Below are 19,017 nucleotides of genomic sequence, written 5' to 3'. Positions count from 1 at the left end.
TGTGGAGGGGGAAATGTGGGGTGCAGAAGAAGCAGCAGAAAATGGGACCAAGGGTAGAGATGGAGCTGAATTTCTGACCCCAAACTAGAGCCTCTCAGGATTTCTGCCAAGGAAACCAGAGTTATGAATCAGAAACCTGCACCTGGCTTTGGCTTGCTGTATTTGAGCAGGTTTTGGAAGCAGAATCCAAAAGAGGCTGCTGTGATTGTGGTGGAGTGGCTCCGTTGTCAGCCTCAGAGCTCTTGGGGAGACCTGAGTTCAAATTATCTCTTACCATGGCACCCACTGGGTGACTTTGTGTCAGTCATTCTCACCCTCAGAAGGGTGTTGTGAGGATAAAATGGGGGAAGAGCCATATATATTACTCTTTAGTCCTTGGAGGAAGGGCTGGCAGAGAAACTCACTCCTTGGCTTGCAGCTTTTGGTGTTCAGGTGCCCTTGGCCAAAAAGACCCCTCAAAAACCTGGCTCATAAGGTGCAGCCCTGACTTCTCCCTCACCTCCTTTCTCCAAAACTGCAGCTTGTGGAGTCTCACGCTTGGCTTGTGTTGCAAGCGTCCAGCGGCATCTGGGCCAAGGATCCTGCCAGAAAAGCCCCTAATCTTTGCACAAGGGATTCCTTGGAAGGGGAGGCAGTGTGGCCACTGAGATCTTGCTCTCCTAAGTTTGTCTGGGGGATATTCTCTCGCCTCCTTCCACTTGGCCCCATTGGATGTTGGGCCAAGCTGGGGGGCCAGAGATGCTGTGCAAGCCAATTTTATGCTCCAAGGATTTGGGTCTCATTCCTGGAATCAGCAGAGATTGCAAAGATTGCCGCCTTTACATCGTCTGGACATGCAAGAAAACCCTCCCGGCTTTTCAGGCTGCAGTAGAAGAGGGAAAGGAAAGGTCCCCTGTGCAAGCACCAGTCGTTTCCGACTCTGGGCTGATGTTGCTTTCACAACATTTTCACGGCAGACTTTTGACAGGGTGGTTTGCCATTGCCTTCCCCAGACTTTTACACTCCCCCCCCCCAGCAAGTTGGGTACTCATTTGACCAACCTCGGAAGGATGGAAGGCTGAGTCAACCTCGGGCCAGCTACCTGAACCAGCTTTCGCTGGGATAGAACTCAGGTCGTGAGCAGAGTTCAGATCACAGTACTGCAGTACTGCTGCTTTACCACTCTGCGCCACGGGGCCACTAGCAGTAGAAGAACCCCTTGTGTAATGTATGCAGACTCAAGTGAGAAGTAGTCTGAAATCTGAAGAAGTGTGCATGCACACGAAAGCTTACGTTCTGAATAAAACTAAGTTAGAATGGAGAGGGGAATTACTGAATTACAAACTTGGAACAAACACCTCCCCAGGACTGAACAGAGATGTTGTTTTGTTTTTTTTAATCTCATTACATATGCTAAACCCACTTTTACCAAGTATGGCAATATATCCACAGTATTCCAATGTATTTCTCTTTTAGGATAGTGTATCAGAATAATGCTTTTGTACTGACAGACTCAAACAAGGGATATTGGCTGTTTATCTCATTACATATACTAAACCCATCTCCCACTATATTTTAATGTATTTTTTTCCTAATGGCAAACTAGAATGATGTATATATTTATGTTGCATGTTAAAAGGTAAATTAGTTGGACAGGAAAAACTTCTAGGAAAGAAATGCCTTCTTTTTGACCCAGGTTTATTAGCAACAGAATAATTAACAGGCCATCTCAGATTCTGACATGTTACTGTTTGATGGTTTCCCACGCTAATGCAACCCAGATCAAAGGTCTTCTGAATTTGTTAATTTTACTATTCTGCTATTGGGTTTTAACTTTGTACCACTTGGCATTCCAAACCCCACCAGCTATATGTGGCTCTGCTCACTGTACCTCATTCCTCGTCTGAAGAAGTGTGCAGGCACTCGAAAGCTTACGTTCTGAATAAAACTCAGTTGGTCTTAAAGGTGCAATCGACTCCTATTTCGTTCTAGTCTTCTTATGTGCATGCCTCAAGATGCTGTAATCAATGAAAAGCTGATGCTTCACTCCCACCTTGCCTCTTCCGTACGTTGAAGCCACTATATTATACCCTGATGTGGTCGGTTCCCCCCACCCCCAGCAGCCAGCCTAGTAGAGGAAACTCTACTCCTGCCTTTTATCCCCCACAGGCTTACTACAGTTTGAAAGTTTAAGGGTGGATCAGGAAGCCCCCAAGTCTTTGGCATCAGCCCCAAATCCTGGTTTTCGGCAGGTGCCCTACTACACTGCAGGGGTGGCGGTAACTTAACCGAAGCAGGTCGGGCTAGAAAGAGCCCCAGAAAGGAAGCTCAGCTGCTCAGAGGGGGAGGGGAAGATCCTAGGAAATAAATACTTGAAAAGCAAAGAAAGAAAAAGCTTCTCCAGGGGATGGGAGGACTTTGGGCAACCTCTCCTAATGCACGAACCCAATCAGCGCCCGCCCCGCTGGCCAAGGGGGGTCCTGACCTCCCGTCCCCCCTGCCCGCCCTCTGGTCACCAGGCAACCTGGGCCGGGACGGAGTTTTGCAAAGGCTTCTCTTGCCTTCCCGTCAGCAACGATCTTTGCACCGCCTCCGCGCGCGAGCTTCAGCCACCCCCCCCCCCAGCCGCAGAGTCAAGAGTGGGGGGGGGAATCCCAACCCAAATTCGCTGCCCACTTTCTCTTTCCCTTTCCAAGCCGAGCTCAGGCTGCCGGCGACGGCTCTGCCCGGCGACTCCTGACGTTTCCTGGGATCCTCTTTCTGATTGGAGAGAAATTCCCCCCTCGGCCAATCCGGGCTCTCGCTCCGCGCGTTCCTCCCAGCCGGGTCCGGGGAAAGTGCGTTGCAAGCCCGGCGGGCGCAGAAGCGCGTTTGGAGCTGCGGGGATGACTTCGCTTTGGGGGCGCCTTCTGCCCCCTTTGGGGAGCGTCGCCCTTCTCTTGCTGCTGGTGGGGAGCTCCGGTGAGTCCCTCCTTCCGGGGCCAAAAGCTCTCTCGTGTGGGTGGGTGTGAAGGGGAGCGCAGAATTTGCATTGGGAAGAGTGTGCAGAAGCTCTCTGGGGACTCCCTTCCCTTTAGCGGGCGCGGTTGGAAGCGCTCTGGGGCAGCAGCAGGGGCCTGGCAAACGGGAGGGGGGTTCATAGGAAGCGAGGGGAGCGCCCCTAAATGGTGTCACCCCCCCTCCCCGTATGGATTCCGGGCAGGAGGTCTCTCCTCCGCTGGGAGGGAGGGCTGGTGTTGCTCCAGCCTTGGGGGGAGAGGGCGAAGGATTCTGTTTAGGAGGGAAACGACTGGGGTGGGGGGAGATGGAGTTTTATACAAGCTTATGAAAAATAAGAACCCCCCTTCCCCGCCTGGAAGCACGAGAACTCGGAGCCAGTCTGGAGAAGCGATGGTGGTGGTGGGAGGGCTCGCTGCAGCCTGTCCCGAGGATTGCTCCCCTTCGTCAAGGCATTCCTGACTTGTGGAACTCCCTGCCACGAGATGCAGTCATGGCCTCTGACTTCAGGAGACTAAAAAGAGGGCCGGAGGCGTTGAAGGAGATAGCTCAGGCTCTGTGGGTGGCTAATAGGCAGGGCCTCCATGGGGTTTTCTGATTGAAACATTCTGGGAGCAGTCAGCTGTGGAGTGGGGTGGTGAGACTATTGCGGGGGGGGGGGCTTCCCTGAACCACTGGGGTTGGTATAGATGACCCTGGAGGTCCCTTCCAACCCTGTGATTCTATGAGGTTGGGCTCTCCTTCCTTGGAGGTTTTTCAACAGAGGCTAGATGGCCATCTGACAGCAATGAAGATCCTGTGAATTTAGGGGGAGGTGTTTGTGAGTTTCCTGCATTGTGCAGGGGGTTGGACTAGATGTCCCTGGAGGTCTCTTCCAACTCTATGATCTGAATGGCTGCAGTTGGGACGGGGATTCTGAATCAGGTGGCCTCATGGTCAGATCCAGCTGGGCCACCTTTTGTCTTCTTGTGCAAGGTGGAGGGGGCCTGGTTTGGGCTTCCAGAACCGCCTTCTGGGTCAGAATCTGCTGGGGGGGGGGTGCCAGTATTGTTTCCCGGAGGCTGGAGGGACCTTTGCATGCCCTTGGAACAGCCACCCACCTCTGGGTGATTTTTATTTATACTCCCTGCAGCGTGCAGGAGGTTGGACTAGATGACTTTGAAGTCCCTTCCAACTCTATGATTCTATGATCTGAATGACTGCAGTTGGAAAGGGGATTCTGGATCAGGTGGCCTCAGCTCAGCCACCTTTTTTCTTCTTGTGCAAGGTGGAGGGGGCCTGGTTTGGGCTTCCAGAACCTGCTGGGAGATGCCAGTTTTGTTTTCCCAAGGCTGGAAGGGCCTTTGCACACCTTTCAAATGCCCACCCACCTCTGGGTGATTTTTGTTTATACTCCCTGCAGCGTGCAGGGGGTTGGACTAGATGACCCTGGAGGTCCCTTCCTACTCTATGATTCTATTTAGTTACAATGACTTGCCTGTTCCAAGTGTCCCCTCATGGAGAGGCCTAGAGCCGCAGCCCAAAAATGTGGCTGAGACGAGCCAGGGCCGGAGGGGCAAAGCGGACCACTTTATTTCTGTCACACCTTGCCCACTACCTCAGGTGTTCAGAATTTTACCCGTCAGAAACAAAAATAAATGGCACTGGTAGTGTTTATTGTAAAACCCAGAATTCGATTTATTCAAACAGATTGGCTGGGAAGGGGTGAAATAGGCAGGGGTTTCTAGGATTAGAGGAGACTGAAGCATTTCCAGTAACAACACTCTGTCACAAAATGGAGAGCCTCCCAAAAGAGCGACTGCTAGCTCCTTCCAACTCGCTTCAGCTTCTCTCACCAGGGCTTTTTTGGTAGCAAAAGCCCAGCAGGAACTCATTGGCCTATTAGGCCATACCCCCTGGTGTCACCATTGTTTCACACAGGGCTTTTGTGGTAGAAAAAGCCCAGCAGGAACTCATTGGCCTATTAGGCCACACCCCCTGACACCAAGTCAGCCAGAACTGCATTCCTGCTCAAAAAAAGCCTTGCCCCTCCCACTGACGAGCTCTCTCTAACTGCCTCTCTCAACTGTCACTGTTTGACAGTTAGAGGCTGTTGGCCAATCACAGTGAGTTCTGCCACCTGTCACTCACTGAGAGTTCCATCCAGTGCAAGTCTTTGACCCTTGCATAAACATGCAGCCCGTCACAGTGGCCGGGGCTTGAGGGGAGGGAAGAAGACCCCCCCCCTGCAGAAGCTGAGTTTGGGCCAAGCAAGACGGGACCTGGAGAGGTTGTGAATTATTCAAAAAGGAGTGGTTTGGGAAGGGGTCATCCTCGTGTGCTCCTATGTTATGTGCCTGACTGCTCCCCCCCCCCCCCCACCATCTCAGCAGTCCAAGTTGATCCTTTCAAACCTCGGGAATGTCTGTTTTCAGGAAAGTTATAAACTAGAGAAGGCAAGGATTTAAAAAAATCTAGCATCCAAGGACCAAATTTAGACTGTGCCCGTTGTGTAGAAAATACAGTTCCCTTTCAGCACCTGTGGCCCTCTTCTGTGCCCATCTCCAGCTCCCCCTGCTCACATCTCTGGGGCTGGGCATGGATTGTCCTCCCACAAATACGACTCCTCTGTTCTGCCTGAATGCTGGTGATGATATGAAAGCTTATACTGGGGATAAAGCTTGGTTGATCTTAAAAATGCCACTGGGCTCAAACTTTGCTTCAGGCTGACACGACCACCCACCTAATTCTAACTGCTGAGAACAATAAAGGAAACTGTCTATTTTCAGGAAAGTTACAAAACTAGAGAAGACCAGGATTTTTAAAAATGTAGCATCCCAGGACCAAATGCACAGGATTGTTAGTTCTGCCTTCTCTAAATGTGAAATCCTTTGGTGGTTCTCTGTGGGTTTTGCATTCTTGAGGTTTCAGTAGTCTTTGTGGGATTCCCTCCTTTTCTTTCTTTGGGCCCTGAAGGCTGCAGCAGGGCATTTTGGGAAGAGATGTGGAAGTGTGAAGGTGGGTGAGGCTGAGAGTGTGTGATTGGTCCAGATCATACTCCCTGGCAGAGGAGGGATTTGAATGCAGGCCTCCCAGATCCTAGACTGGCACCGTTCTAATCACTATTCCAGACTTGACTTCAAGGCTGATTTGCTAGCTGTGCCACAATCCCTGAGTGTGCCAGGGCTGTACTGGGGCGCATCTTGTTCCCAGCTGGCACTAGTATGGGGGGAGGAGGAGATGGGGTCTGTTCCCATTGTGTAGAACATCTAATATGACTAAGTATATTCGCAATTCAAATACTGTATTCAAACTAGTGTACAAAATATTACATTGTAATTATATCCTTAATATCAAATCATCCACATAAAATTATTTAAATATTTTTAAGAAATCATCCACCGTGTCAATTTCATAACTAATATACAGTTCTTATGCAGTCCAACCAGTGGCGGACTGGGTCTACAAATATTGGTTTCCAGGAGACAAAGAACCCACAGTTTTTATAAGAAATAAAATTTTCAAAAAATACGTGTGGAAAAATGGAAAGGTCCCCTGTGCAAGCACCTGTCGTTTCCGACTCTGGGGTGACGTTGCTTTCACAATGTTTTCACAACAGACTTTTTACGGGGTCGTTTGCCATTGCCTTCCCCAGTCTTTAACACTTTTCCCCCAGCAAACTGGGTACTCATCTTACTGACCTCGGAAGGATGGAAGGCTGAATCAACCTTGGGCCAGCTACCTGAACCAGCTTTCGCTGGGATAGATCTCAGGTCGTGAGCAGAGAGTTCAGATCACAGTACTGCAGTACTGCTGCTTTACCACTCTGGAAAAAAGGTACAATTAAAACTTTTGCAAAATAAATGTGTGTGTGTGTTTATCTGCCCCGTGGCGCAGAGTGGTAAAGCTGCAGTACTACAGTCGGAGCCTCTGCTCACGACCTGAGTTCGATCCCAGCAGAAGCTGGGTTCAGGTAGCCGGCTCCAGGTTGACTCAGCCATCCATCCTTCCGAGGTCAGTAAAATGAGTTCCCAGCTTGCTGGGGGTTGGGGGGAAAGTGTAGATGACTGAGGAAGGCAATGGCAAACCATCCCGTAAGAAGTCTGCCGTGAAAACAATGTCACCCCAGAGTCAGAAATGACTGGTGTTTGCACAGGGGACTACCTTTGTGTGTGTGTGTGTATATTTGTGTGTGTGTGTAATTACAGTGTACATATATTGTACATTTTACTGGCAGTATGCAGTAGATACTAAATGTAAATACAGATTGCATTTTCTCCAGGGGAGCTGGTATCTCTGCCAGCTGGAGATCAGCTGTAAAAGCGGGAAATCCCCAGGCCTCACCTGGAGGCTGGCAACCCTAAATACAATGTAAATTTTAATTGCATTACAGTTGCATATTGGAATTGCATATTGGAACTTCTATTATGTTTTCAAGCTACTAAAAGAACATTAACAGTTTTAACATACTGTTTACTGTTTAAGGAGGCCCACTTTATCAGGGACCCACTTGCCGTTGGGCAAGCCAACACCCTGGCCAATCCACCGCTGAGTCCAACTATATCCCAAAGTTCATATGAAATATTTCTGAAAAAGATGTTCTCCTCGTGACACGATCCAATGATAGGCTAGTTCTCCAGCCGTTTCAGATGTTCTATTTCTAGAATTGTTCACTATCTACAAGTAATTGTAGAGCCATGTAATATGAACCCCTGCCCTTATTCAGGTTTGTTCTCAAAGCGGATAGATCCAGCTGGGCAGCTGTGTTGGTCTGAAGCAGTAGAACAAAGCAAGAGTCAAGGAGCACCTTTGAGGCCAACAAAGTTTGATTCAGAGCATAAGGTTTTGTGTGCTCTAAGCTCACTTCATCAGACAATAGTATGGAACGGCAAGCAGTCCTAAATTTGGAGAAAGTGGGCAGTGAGTTCGTATGCAGAGTCATGGAAATGTTTTTTAGCAGATTAAAAGAATCACAAGTTGCGGTCTGGTGTTAGTGCTAACTGGGCTGAAACAACAATGAAAGGTGATATAAAGCAGATTGATATCCATGCACTAAGCCTATTTTGAACAAAGTAATACCTTTTAAACCTGGGTTATTCTTACTAAATATAACACAGCAAGTAGTAGACAAGGAGAGCCAACTGGGCTTCTCTTTGGACCAACCCCTCCAAAACAGTAGGCAAGATTTTGAGCTCACCAAAGGTTTTCTCGGAGGGGGGGGGGGTTGCCATGGTCTCAGGAGCTTTTGTCTAACCTCCTGTGTAGGTCATGGGTGCTTTGTGGGCTTCAGTGCGTGTGGCTGGTGTCTCTCTGAGGGTGAGAGGAGAAAGAAGCAAAGAACAGACAGAGGCTGTGCCATTGAAAACGTCAAGATAAATTAAATGAAAGGCATTTCCTGGCTTTTGTTGTGGGCCACTGTGGCTTCCTGCGTCTTTGGGGCAAGGAGAGGAGCTTGTCTTTTGAAGGGGAAAGAAGACCCTCATACACACACTGTGCTTGGTGTCAGAAGTGGTTTCCTGCTTTGTTTGTAGCTGATTTTGCTCAAAATGGTTTCTGTTCTGGTGGGAGAGACCACAGAGGAGCTGCAAATCTGTAAACTATTGAAAGCTGAGGTGTAGAGAACTCAATCTGCTTTGTGCATCGTTTGAAGAAACTGTACATTCAACCAGCAGCTGCCCATTCACCCCCATCCTCTCTGGTGGCTCCCACACTATGCAGTGGCTTGCCAGAGGCTTTTAGAGAGTCCCCTGGTGCTTCCTTCATTCTGCAAAATGGAGTTGTCCAGGAGGATGTTCTTGTAGAAAGAGCCAAGCTGGGGTGAGATGATGTCTGGCTCAGGAGGAGACTTTTATGAGGGTTAAAGTCTGCTTCATACTGATGGTCATGTATTTTTGCTTGTGCGGTTCCCTGTTAGATTCCCCTGCAGTTTATCAGGTCTCTCTCCTGCAACCTTCCAGCCACAATTGATACAATAATGGAGCTGGAAGTCCCTTGCCTGTCTTCAGGTCCAGTTTTGGACCATTCCAGCCTGCTCTCCCAGGATGAAGTTGACAAGACCCTGGCTGCTGTGAAACCCACCACTTGCTCCTTCTCTGTCATGGCTGGTTAAAGCCTGCAGTGACGGCATCCAAACTCCTCTGAGGGAGATCATCAGCTTGTCCCTCTCAACAGGGGCATTTCCGGAGGCCTTGAAGGAGACAGTGGTCTCTCCTCTCCTGAAGAAACCATCCCTGGACCCTACGGTTCTAGCAAACTACCGCCCAGTTTCAAACTTGCCGTTCCTGAGCAAGGTAGTGGAGAGGGTGGTGGCAACGCAGCTTCAGGCTTTCTTGGAGGACGCTGTTGTCCTGGATCCCTTCCAGTCCGGCTTCCGCCCTGCCCATGGGACGGAGATGGTGTTGGTCGCCTTGGTGGATGATCTCCGGGGGCATCTGGATCGAGGCGGTTCGGCGCTTGTGGTTCTTCTTGATCTGACAGCAGCATTCGATATGGTTGATCATGAAATTTGGCCCACCGCCTCGCCAACACAGGGATACAGGGGCTGGCCCTACAATGGCTGGTCTCCTTTCTCCAAGGTCGGAGACAAAGGGTGGCGCTTGGGGGTAAACTGTCCCAGTGGCACCCATTACAATGTGGTGTGGCGTAGGGAGCAATTCTCTCCCCAGTGTTATTCAACATCTATATGCACCCCCTTGCCCAGATCACCCCAGTATGGGCTGGGGTGACATCAATATGCAGATGACACCCAGCTCTATCTGCTGATGGATGGCCACCCGAATTTGGCCCCGGAGGAATTGGCAAGCTGTGGCTGGTTGGTTGCAACAGAGCTGGCTGAAACTGAATCCATCGAAGATGGAGGTGCTGTGTCTACGTTACAGGGGACTGGGATCAGAGATTTGCTGGACCTGGACAGTAGGTCACGTCTGTGAGGCAAAATCTGTCATCTTAGTCTTTGTAATTTTAGATTTTATATATTTTAAATTGGTCTTTTACTGTTTTCACTGTGTAACCCGCCCTGAGCCTGTTCTATGGGAAGGACGGGCTAAAAACCGAATAAAATAAATATCTAACACTTGTGGTTTGCCTCCTGCCCCTTACAAAAGTGGGTTATAAATAGGAATAATAGTAATAATTCTGAGCATTTCCTCATAGGCCCCTCAGATATGCCCCTCCCTGCTCATTGAGGGGAAGGCTCTGTGTACACCTTCCATGGGAAATGCTCTCTCTTCCCCCTGGGAGCAGAGAGGGGGGTGGATCTTCCGTGGCTGAGGGGATGTTAATTGTGGGGTGTCTCCAGCCCCTGAAGTGTGGACAGTTCTCTTCCTTCCAGGCCATTAATGTTGGTTACCTCTGATACGCTATGCTAAAAGAAAGCATCTACTGAATTTGCTAAAATAAATATGTAAAAGTACCTGCTGATCCGTTATGCTTTTGGGGAGAGAGCCTTTTCCTTGTGCCCCTGTCTTCTGCAGCCAGTGAGTGAGCAGTCTCCAGAACAGGGCCTTCTCAGTGGCAGCACCTCATTTAGGGCCTGCCCTCACCGCAGAGATTTGCCAGGTGTTCACTGAGTGAAAACTCACCTTTCTGCCTTGGCCTTGGGCTAGTTAATATATATATTTCCCCAGTTTCAGACATCTTATTATCCTTAGTAGAGCGTGTTTTCCAAGTGTCTGGTGGGTTTATCCGTTTTTTGTTCTGGTTCTGAATGTTTTGTGACTGTTCAGAAAGGCCTTTGGGATGTATTGAAATGGAATTGTTTGGAAAGGCGCCTTTTAAAACAAGGGGAACAGAATTGTAGCTTATCAGTGGAGAAATTACCGGTGTCCCCCCTTTTTATTTATCCCCCTCATGTTGATTAGTTTGTCAGGTGATTATACTTTTCATTTAGTTGTTTCTCTAATGGTAAAATGAAGTGTCGTTTGCATTGTTTGTTGGATGTGTTTTACTGGCCTTTCTTGTGTAGTTTTGTCATCCAGTGATCCTTCTCCAGTCTGAGCAAGGAGGACAGGTGCTCAATGAAGTAAATGCCTAGTTTCTGCCAGGACCTTCTTTCATTTCATTTTTCACTTCAGGCAGGCGTCCTGTTTTCTTGTTTGTGAAATCTGAAAGTTCAACATTGAAAGTTTTGCCTTCTCCAGACCCAGGGCTTTTTTGTAGAAAAACCCAGCAGGAATTCATTTGCATATTAGGCCACACCCCCGACATTGCCATTGTTTCATGCAAGGACTCATTTGCATATTAGGCCACACCTAGGGTGGCCAGACCGTCCCGGTCTCCCGGGAAAGTCCTGGTTCTGGCCCCCAATTCCCGGCTCCCGGGCTGGCTATACCGGGACCATTAGAGGTCCCGGTTTAGCCAGCGGGCCGCGCGGGCGGGGAAGGCGGCGAGTGAAGGAGGGAGCGTCCCTGCGCGTGCGCAGGGCTCCTGCGCATGCGCAGGGATGCTCCCTCCCTCACTCGCCGCCTTCCCCGCCCGCGCGCGGGGCCCGGCGGCGGTGGCGGAGGCCGGGGAAGCGGCGGACAGGCTGGCACTGGTCCCTGGAGGCCTCCAGAGGCCAGCGCCGGAAGCGGACAGGCCGGCGCTGGTCCCTAGAGGCCTCCAGCGACCAGCGCCGGCCTCTTCGCCGCCTCCCCGGACTCTCCGCCGCCTCCCCAGCCTCCGGACCCGCCCTGGAAGCAGGTAAGCAGGGCAGGGAGGGAGGGGGCCAAAAGCGGGGGGGGCGGCTGGCGGGAGGGGGCGGCCTTCCTTCCTTCCCTCCCTCCCTTCCTTCCTTCCCTCCTTCCTTCCCTCTCTCCTTCCTTCCTTCCTTTCTTCCTTCCTTCCCTCCCTCCTCCCTTCCTTCCCTCCCTCCCTCCTTCCTCCCTCCTTCCTTCCCTCCTTCCCTCCCTCCCTCCTCCCTTCCTTCCCTCCCTCCCTCCTCCCTTCCTTCCTTCCCTCCTTCCTTCCCTCCCTCCCTCCTTCCTTCCTTTCTTCCTTCCTTCCTCCTTCCCTCCCTCCTTCCTTCCTTCCTTCCTTCCTTCCCTCCCTCCCTCCTCCCTTCCCTCCCTCCTTCCTTTCTTCCTTCCTTCCCTCCCTCCCTCCTCCCTTCCTTCCCTCCCTCCCTCCCTTCCTTCCTTCCCTCCCTCCTTCCTTCCTTCCTTCCCTCCTTCCCTCCCTCCCTCCTCCCTTCCTTCTCTCCCTCCTTCCTTCCTTCCTTCCTTCCTTCCTTCCTTCCTTCCTTCCTTCCTTCCTTCCTTCCTTCCTTCCTTCCTTCCTTCCTTCCCTCCCTCCCTCCTTCCTTCCCTCCTTCCCTCCCTCCCTCCTCCCTCCCTTCCTTCTCTCCCTCCCTCCTTCCTCCCTTCCTCCCTCCCTTCCTTCCTTCCTTCCTTCCTTCCTTCCTTCCTTCCTTCCTTCCTTCCTTCCTTCCTTCCCTCCTTCCCTCCCTCCCTCCTTCCTCCCTTCCTTCCCTCCCTCCTTCCTTCCTCCCTCCTTCCTTCCTTTCTTCCTTCCTTCCTTCCCTCCCTCCCTCCCTCCCTCCCTCCCTCCCTCCCTCCCTCCCTCCCTCTGGCCACCCCTGGAGTAGACAATACTGACTTTGGTGGCCCCAAGCACTGATTCAGTGTAAGGGAGCTTTGTGTTTGTGACTGGAGTGGACAATACTGACTTTGGTGGCCCCAAGCACTGATTCAGTGTAAGGGAGCTTTGTGTTTGTGACTGGAGTAGACAATACTGACTTTGGTGGCCCCAAGCACTGATTCAGTGTAAGGGAGCTTTGTGTTTGTGACTGGAGTGGACAATACTGACTTTGGTGGCCCCAAGCACTGATTCAGTGTAAGGGAGCTTTGTGTTTGTGACTGGAGTAGACAATACTGACTTTGGTGGACCCAAGCACTGATTCAGTGTAAGGGAGCTTTGTGTTTGTGTCTTCTGGTGCAATTTTGTTCTCAGATCCTGTATTTACTTCATCAGTATATGGGATAAGGCACTTTCTCAACTGTGCTGCATAATGCAGCCTATTTATTTTGTCCTGTTTGCTCTGTTGGCTCTATCTGCGCCACCTTCATCACTTTCGGGGTGTGGATCCCCCAGTGGGGTGGTCTCCCGACTCCCTCCGCCAGCTGTTTCTGATAGCCCTGCGCCCCCTCTTTCATTTGATATGTGTCCCGTGCGGGTGCCACCCTCCCGCCGGGAGATGCCGCAAAATGAGCCCCCTTGAGGCTTATGGCGGCAGGGCTCGGGGGAAGCGAGCTACACTGCTGTTCTTTTGAGGGGTTATAGAGTGTTTCGAGCCCGTCCCTGTGGCATCGGTCCCATCGTTGTGGGGCCCAGGGGGCCGGCGCAGCGGCCCGCTGAAGCAGCCTGTCGGTCACTTCCGGGTTCCTGTCCTGCATCTCGACCTGTGTTATTAGTGACAGGCTGCTTCGGCGTGCCGCTGCGCCGGCCCCCTGGGTCCCACAACGATGGGACCGATGCCACAGGGACGGGCTCGAAACACACCCCTACCTTCCCCCCCCCCCCCAGGTGTCCCTGGCTGGCCTTCAGACATTATGGCCACCCTAGCTGATGCCAAGCCAAGCAGAACTGCGTTCCTGTGCGTTCCTGCTTTAAACGAAAAGCCCTGCTGTTTCTAATGATAGAAGTAACTTTGAATTGGGGGTGGGGGGTGACGACTTAAATAACAAATGTGTTTGGTGTGTGAAGCTCGGTGGGCCTGCAGATCCTTCTCCAAATTCGGCAAAGATTAATAATATCTTCGGCTAAAATGAATGCACAGACAGTTCTGCTTTCTTCTGAAGAAGGGAGTCTTTTCAGTCCAACTCCAGAGTGGGAAATTCCTGGGGATTTTGGGGTCGACCCTGAGGAAGGGGGAGGAGCTCAGGGGTGCTCAAATGCCATAGACTCCACCTTCCAAGGGAGCTGTTTTCTCCAGGACAACTCATATCTCTGAAGTCTGGATAGAAATGGTGTTTCTGGGAGATGTCCAGGTTCCCTCTGGAAGTTGGCAACCCTAGGCTGCATCTGGTCCTTTGTTCTCTCCCCCCCTCTTTCCTCTCTTGTCCCTCTTCAGGCTCTCAGATCCTCTTTCTGGTTCTTCAGAGCCCCTTGCCTCATTCTGTTTCTCTCTCCTCTTTCATTTCCCCCCCACGCTATTGCTTGGCCTGGGTCTCTGAGCAGGGGTGGGGGTCTGCGGGGGCCCTTCCTCACTGGCAGTCCCCTTAACTCTGCCCCCCCTTTTTTCCACCCCCAGGCTCCTCCTCCTCCCATTCCATGCGCTACTTTTACACGGCCCTGTCTGAGGCTGGCCAGGGGCTGCCGCAGTTCATCTCAGTGGGCTACGTGGACGAGCAGCCCTTCACCAAGTATGACAGCATCACGAGGAGACATGTGCCTCAAGTCCCCTGGATGGAGAAGGTCGGGAAGGAGGATCCCCAGTACTGGGAAACTCAGACCCAGATTGCACAGGGCAATGAGGCTGTGTTCCGGGTGGCCCTGGTGACGCTGCGGGATCGCTTCCACCAGAAGAACAGCACAGGTAAGGGGAGGGGCCAGCCACAGCATCCCCCTCCCCAGGGCAAGAGGAGGGGCTACACCTCGGGAGGGAGGGGAAAGGAGGGGGAGAAGCCCCCCTCCCCAGTTGGAGCAGATACTCAGGGACGGAAGTGGGCAACTGCGCCTCCCCTTGGCCCCAGAGGGGGAGATGAAAGGCACATTGGTCGGTCACCCTGGAGGGCACCACTGTGGTGGGGTGGGGACAGGGTCATCTCCCACAGGATAGGAGGGATGAAAGAAAGTGGGTAGGGCAACCCCCTCCCCTATTTCTCTTATAGGCCATGGAGGAGCTGCTGCCTGGTGGAAGAAAGGAAGACTTTATATGTGTGTATGTGGGGGGCGGGTTCTCTTTGGAGAGAAGCTCCTTTTTACTTCAGAAATTCATGTCCCCCCCTTAAGGTGACAGCCCCCCCCCCACCTCTAGGGGTGAAAGAGGGCCCTGCCTCACCACTATTGGGGGTTTGAATCAAAGGTGACCCCCCCCTTTGGTAGCAGCCCCCACCATGGGAGGAGGGGCTGGTGACAACATCCAGTTCCAGATGGAAGAAAAGCAAATTCTGCAGGGGAATCAGATCCAGCAGACAGCAGTCCATCCCTCCCCCCCTGAGAAGCCTGACCTCACCCCTCTACTATGAGAGAAGGCAATACCAGAATTGGGGCAATAGTGGGGCCAGTTCTCCCCCCTCCCACTTCATCTGCCCACCCTACACTGTTTCCTCCTATGACTCTCTCCCCCCCTCCCGTTTCCTAGGGGGCTGCATCTCTTCTTGAGCTGGATCATGTGCCCTCCCCCTAGGGTCAGGTTTCAGGCATCGGGGGAACACAGAAGGAGCAGCAGAGGGAGGGGCTGCTTTTGGGGGTTCAGGCCCACCTCAGCCCCCCTCCCCATATTGCTCTTGGGCCCTGCCTGCCTGCCTCCCAGACCTCAGAGTGCCCACCTTCTGACCCCCACAAGGCCATTTCTCTCTCCCCCCCAGCATCCACCGGTCCCACCCCACTCAGTGCAGGAGGGGTGCTGGACCTTGTGTCCTCCAGCCAAGCCCTGGGACACTGATGAGAGCTCCCCCGCAAGACCTCTCCGCGGGGCTGTTGCTGTGAGGGGCCAGGAGCCCTTCTCTTCGGTCTCTCCCCCTTTTAAAGTAAGGACAACCTGTATGATGCTTCCCCCCACCCCCGTCATGACAGGGCTTTGTTCCCTCTGGAGTTTTCTCTGCCCAGAGAATCTTCTTCCCTCCATAGAATCATAGAGTTGGAAGGGACCTCTAGGGTCATTGCTGTCAGGTGGCCATCTAGCATCTGTTAAAAACCTCCAAGGAAGGAGAGCTAGAGTTGGAAGGGACCTCTAGGGTCAACTAGTCCAACCCCCTGCACAATGCAGGAAACTCACAAATACCTCCCCCTAAATTCACAGGATCCTCTTTGCTGTCAGAGGGCCATCTAGCCTCTGTTAAAAAAACCTCCAAGGAAGGAGAGCCCACCACCTCCCGAGGAAGCCTGTTCCACTGAGGAACCGCTCTAACCATCAGGAAGTTCTTCCTAATGTTGACCCGGAAACTCTTTTGATTTAATTTCAGCCCACTGGTTCTGGTCCTACCTTCCAGGGCCACAGAAAACAATTCCACACCATCCTCTATGTGACAGCCCTTCAAGTACTTCAAGATGGTGATCATATCACCTCTCAGCCGCCTCCCCTCCAGGCTAAACTGGAGAGCCAGTTTGGTGTAGTGGTTAAGTGTGCGGACTCTTATCTGGGAGAACCGGGTTTGATTCCCCACTCCTCCACTTGCACCTGCTAGCATGGCCTTGGGTCAGCCATAGCTCTGGCAGAGGTTGTCCTTGAAAGGGCAGCTGCTGTGTGAGCCCTCTCAGCCCCACCCACCTCACAGGGTGTCTGTTGTGGGGGAGGAAGGGAAAGGAGATTGTGAGCCGCTCTGAGACTCTTCGGAGTGCAGGGTGGGATATAAATCCAATATCTTCTATCTTCTTCATCTTCTTTAAAATCCCCAGCTCCTTCAACCTTTCCTCATAGGTCTCCAGACTCCTTACCATCTGGACCCAGCTTGTCAATATCCTTCTTAAAATGTGGTGCCTAAAACTGAACACAGTACTCCAGGTGAGGTCTTACCAGAGCAGAGTAAAGTGATACCATCACCTCACGTGATCTGGACACTATACTTCTGTGGATACAGCCCAAAACTGCATTTGCCTTTTTAGCCACCGCATCACACTGTTGACTCATGTTCAGCGTATGGTCCACTAAGACCCCTAGATCCTTTTCGCACACACTACTGCTAAGACAAGTCTCCCCCAGCCTATAACCATGCATTGGATTTTTCCTACCTAAATGCAGATCTTTGCATTTTTCCCTGTTAAAATTCATTTTTAATAATAATAATAATAATAATAATAATAATAATAATAATAATAATAAACAACTTTTATTTATATCCCGCCCTCCCCGCCAAGGCAGGCTCAGGGCGGCTAACAAGACATGGTAAAACCATGATACAATAAAACAATATATAATATAATTAATAATTTAAACAGCCAAACCAATAAAACAGTATAACATTGTAATATAATCAAATTGTGTATAAGATGGCTCGGTGTTATTGTTGTTATCAGGGTTACGTCTTAAAAAGCTAGCTGGAAGAGGACAGTTTTGCAGGCCCTACGGAATTGGTTAAAGTCCCACAGGGCCTGTACCTCTTCCGGCAGTTGATTCCACCATTGGGGGGCCTTCGTAGAGAACGCCTGTTCTCTGGTAGTTTTTAGTTTGGTTTCTTTTGGCCCAGGGATTTTGGCCCAATTCTTTTATTGGTTTTAGCCCAGTTTTCCAGCCTGTCAAGGTCATCCTGTATCCTGTTTCTGTCGTCTTTTATGTTTACAACCCTTCCCAATTTGATATCATCTGCAAATTTAATAAGCATTCCCTATATTCCCTCATCCAAATTATTGATAAAGATGTTGAACAAAACAGGTCCAGGACAGATCCTTGAGGCACTCGACTTGTCACTCCTCTCCAAGAGGATGAGGAACCATTCACAAGCACTCTTTGGGTGCAGTCTGTCAACCACTGACAGATCCACCTAACGGTAACAGGATCCAAACCACATTTTACCAACTTGTCAACAAGGATAGTATGTGGAACTTTATTAAAAAGCCTTACTGAAATCCAGATAAACGATGTCTAGAGCATTCCCCTGATCCAGCAAGGTGGTCACTTTCTCAAAAAAAGAGATCAGGTTAGTCTGACATGACTTGTTCTTGAGAAACCCATGCTGCCTCTTAGTAATCACATCCATTCTTTCTAAATGTTCCAGGACCGACTGTTTGATGATTTGTTCTAAAACTTTTCCAGGTATAGACTTCAAGCTGACAGGTCGGTAGTTACCTAGATCGTCTTTTTTCCCCTTCTTAAAGATGGGGACAGCATTCACCCGCCTCTAATCTTCCAGCACCTCTCCTGTTCTCCAAGAATTCTCAAAAACAATAGCCAGAGGCTCAGAAATTACATCCGCAAGCTCTTTTAGAACCCTTGGATGCAATTCATCTGGCCCTGAGGACTTCGTTTCATTTAAAGAAACTAGATATTTATGTACTACCCCTATGCTGATCCTAGGTTGGAACTTTATACCCTCCTTATATGTTTTGTTTTTGCCATGCTGAGCATCGTTTCCCTCAGAAGAGAAGACTGAGGAAAAATAGGAATTGAGCAGTTCCGCCCTCTCTTCATTTCCTGTTACAATTTCACTTTCTTGCCCTCGCAATGGGCCTACCATGTCTGCTCTTTTTCTTACTCTGAACATAAGAAAAGAACCCTTTTTTGTTGTTTTCAGCATCTTTGGCCAGCCTAAGCTCATACTGAGCTTCAGCTTTCCTTTTTCTCTACAAACACTGGTGGTCTCCATCTCACTTCTTGCAAGACGGACCCAGCTTGTGACAACATTTTTTTGCTGAAGATGCAAGCGCAGCCCCTTCAGTGGCCAAGCAGAGACTCACAGGGCTTTTTGTATCTGTGGCTGGAAGAGCGGGGGGTTATGGGGGGTTCTGTGACCCCCTCATGGTTTCCCTCCCAGTCTCTGGGTTGCAGGGGTTTCCTCCCTACATCAGATCCTAGAGCATTTCTTCTTTGGAAGCAGACTGTGGCCCAAAAACACACACAGGGAGTCCCCTGCCTTGGCTTCAGGAGGGAATGAGGAGAAGGGAGACCAGCCTCTTTGGGGAAGTTACCCCTGCCCACACCCCCACACTTCGGGGGAGCTGGAGGGAAGATAGGGTTGGGGGGGGGTGCAAGAGGGGAGGCTGCTGGCTGGGACTCCGGAATCGGCTCTGGCCTGGCTGAGGGGAGGGCAGCCTGGTTGCTCCCATGAGCAGTGGCAGTGAGCCCCTCCCCCCATGAGCTGTGAGGAGCCCCCCCCCCTGGGCTGGCAGCAGAGCCCAGATGGAGACGGCAGAAGAAGGGCCCTGTGAGTAGCTGGTTTGGTGCCCTGGAGGAGCAGATGATGACTAGGAGGCAGGGGAAGAATGGCA

At 51.1% G+C, this 19,017-nt stretch overlaps 2 protein-coding genes across 2 annotated transcripts in view; both read left to right on the top strand.

Annotated features, from left to right (window-relative positions):
* Positions 1–2,868, top strand: part of LOC132571675 (H-2 class I histocompatibility antigen, D-B alpha chain-like) — a 54,675-nt gene extending 51,807 nt beyond the window's left edge. The window contains exon 11 of the mRNA XM_060238466.1: positions 2,676–2,868. Within this exon, the coding sequence (XP_060094449.1) occupies positions 2,676–2,868 (193 nt within the window). The remainder of the gene's footprint in view (positions 1–2,675) is intronic.
* LOC132571674 (class I histocompatibility antigen, F10 alpha chain-like) overlaps positions 2,865–19,017 on the top strand; it is a 31,980-nt gene continuing 15,827 nt past the window's right edge. Inside the window, exons 1-2 of the mRNA XM_060238465.1 lie at positions 2,865–2,940; positions 14,183–14,467. Of these exons, the coding sequence (XP_060094448.1) occupies positions 2,865–2,940; positions 14,183–14,467 (361 nt within the window). The remainder of the gene's footprint in view (positions 2,941–14,182; positions 14,468–19,017) is intronic.

This window comes from Heteronotia binoei, chromosome 5 (assembly GCF_032191835.1).
Source record: "Heteronotia binoei isolate CCM8104 ecotype False Entrance Well chromosome 5, APGP_CSIRO_Hbin_v1, whole genome shotgun sequence".
In the NCBI taxonomy this organism is placed as follows: domain Eukaryota; kingdom Metazoa; phylum Chordata; class Lepidosauria; order Squamata; family Gekkonidae; genus Heteronotia; species Heteronotia binoei.
Note: the sequence above shows the minus strand (reverse complement) of the source record. Positions and strands in the feature narration are given on the sequence as shown.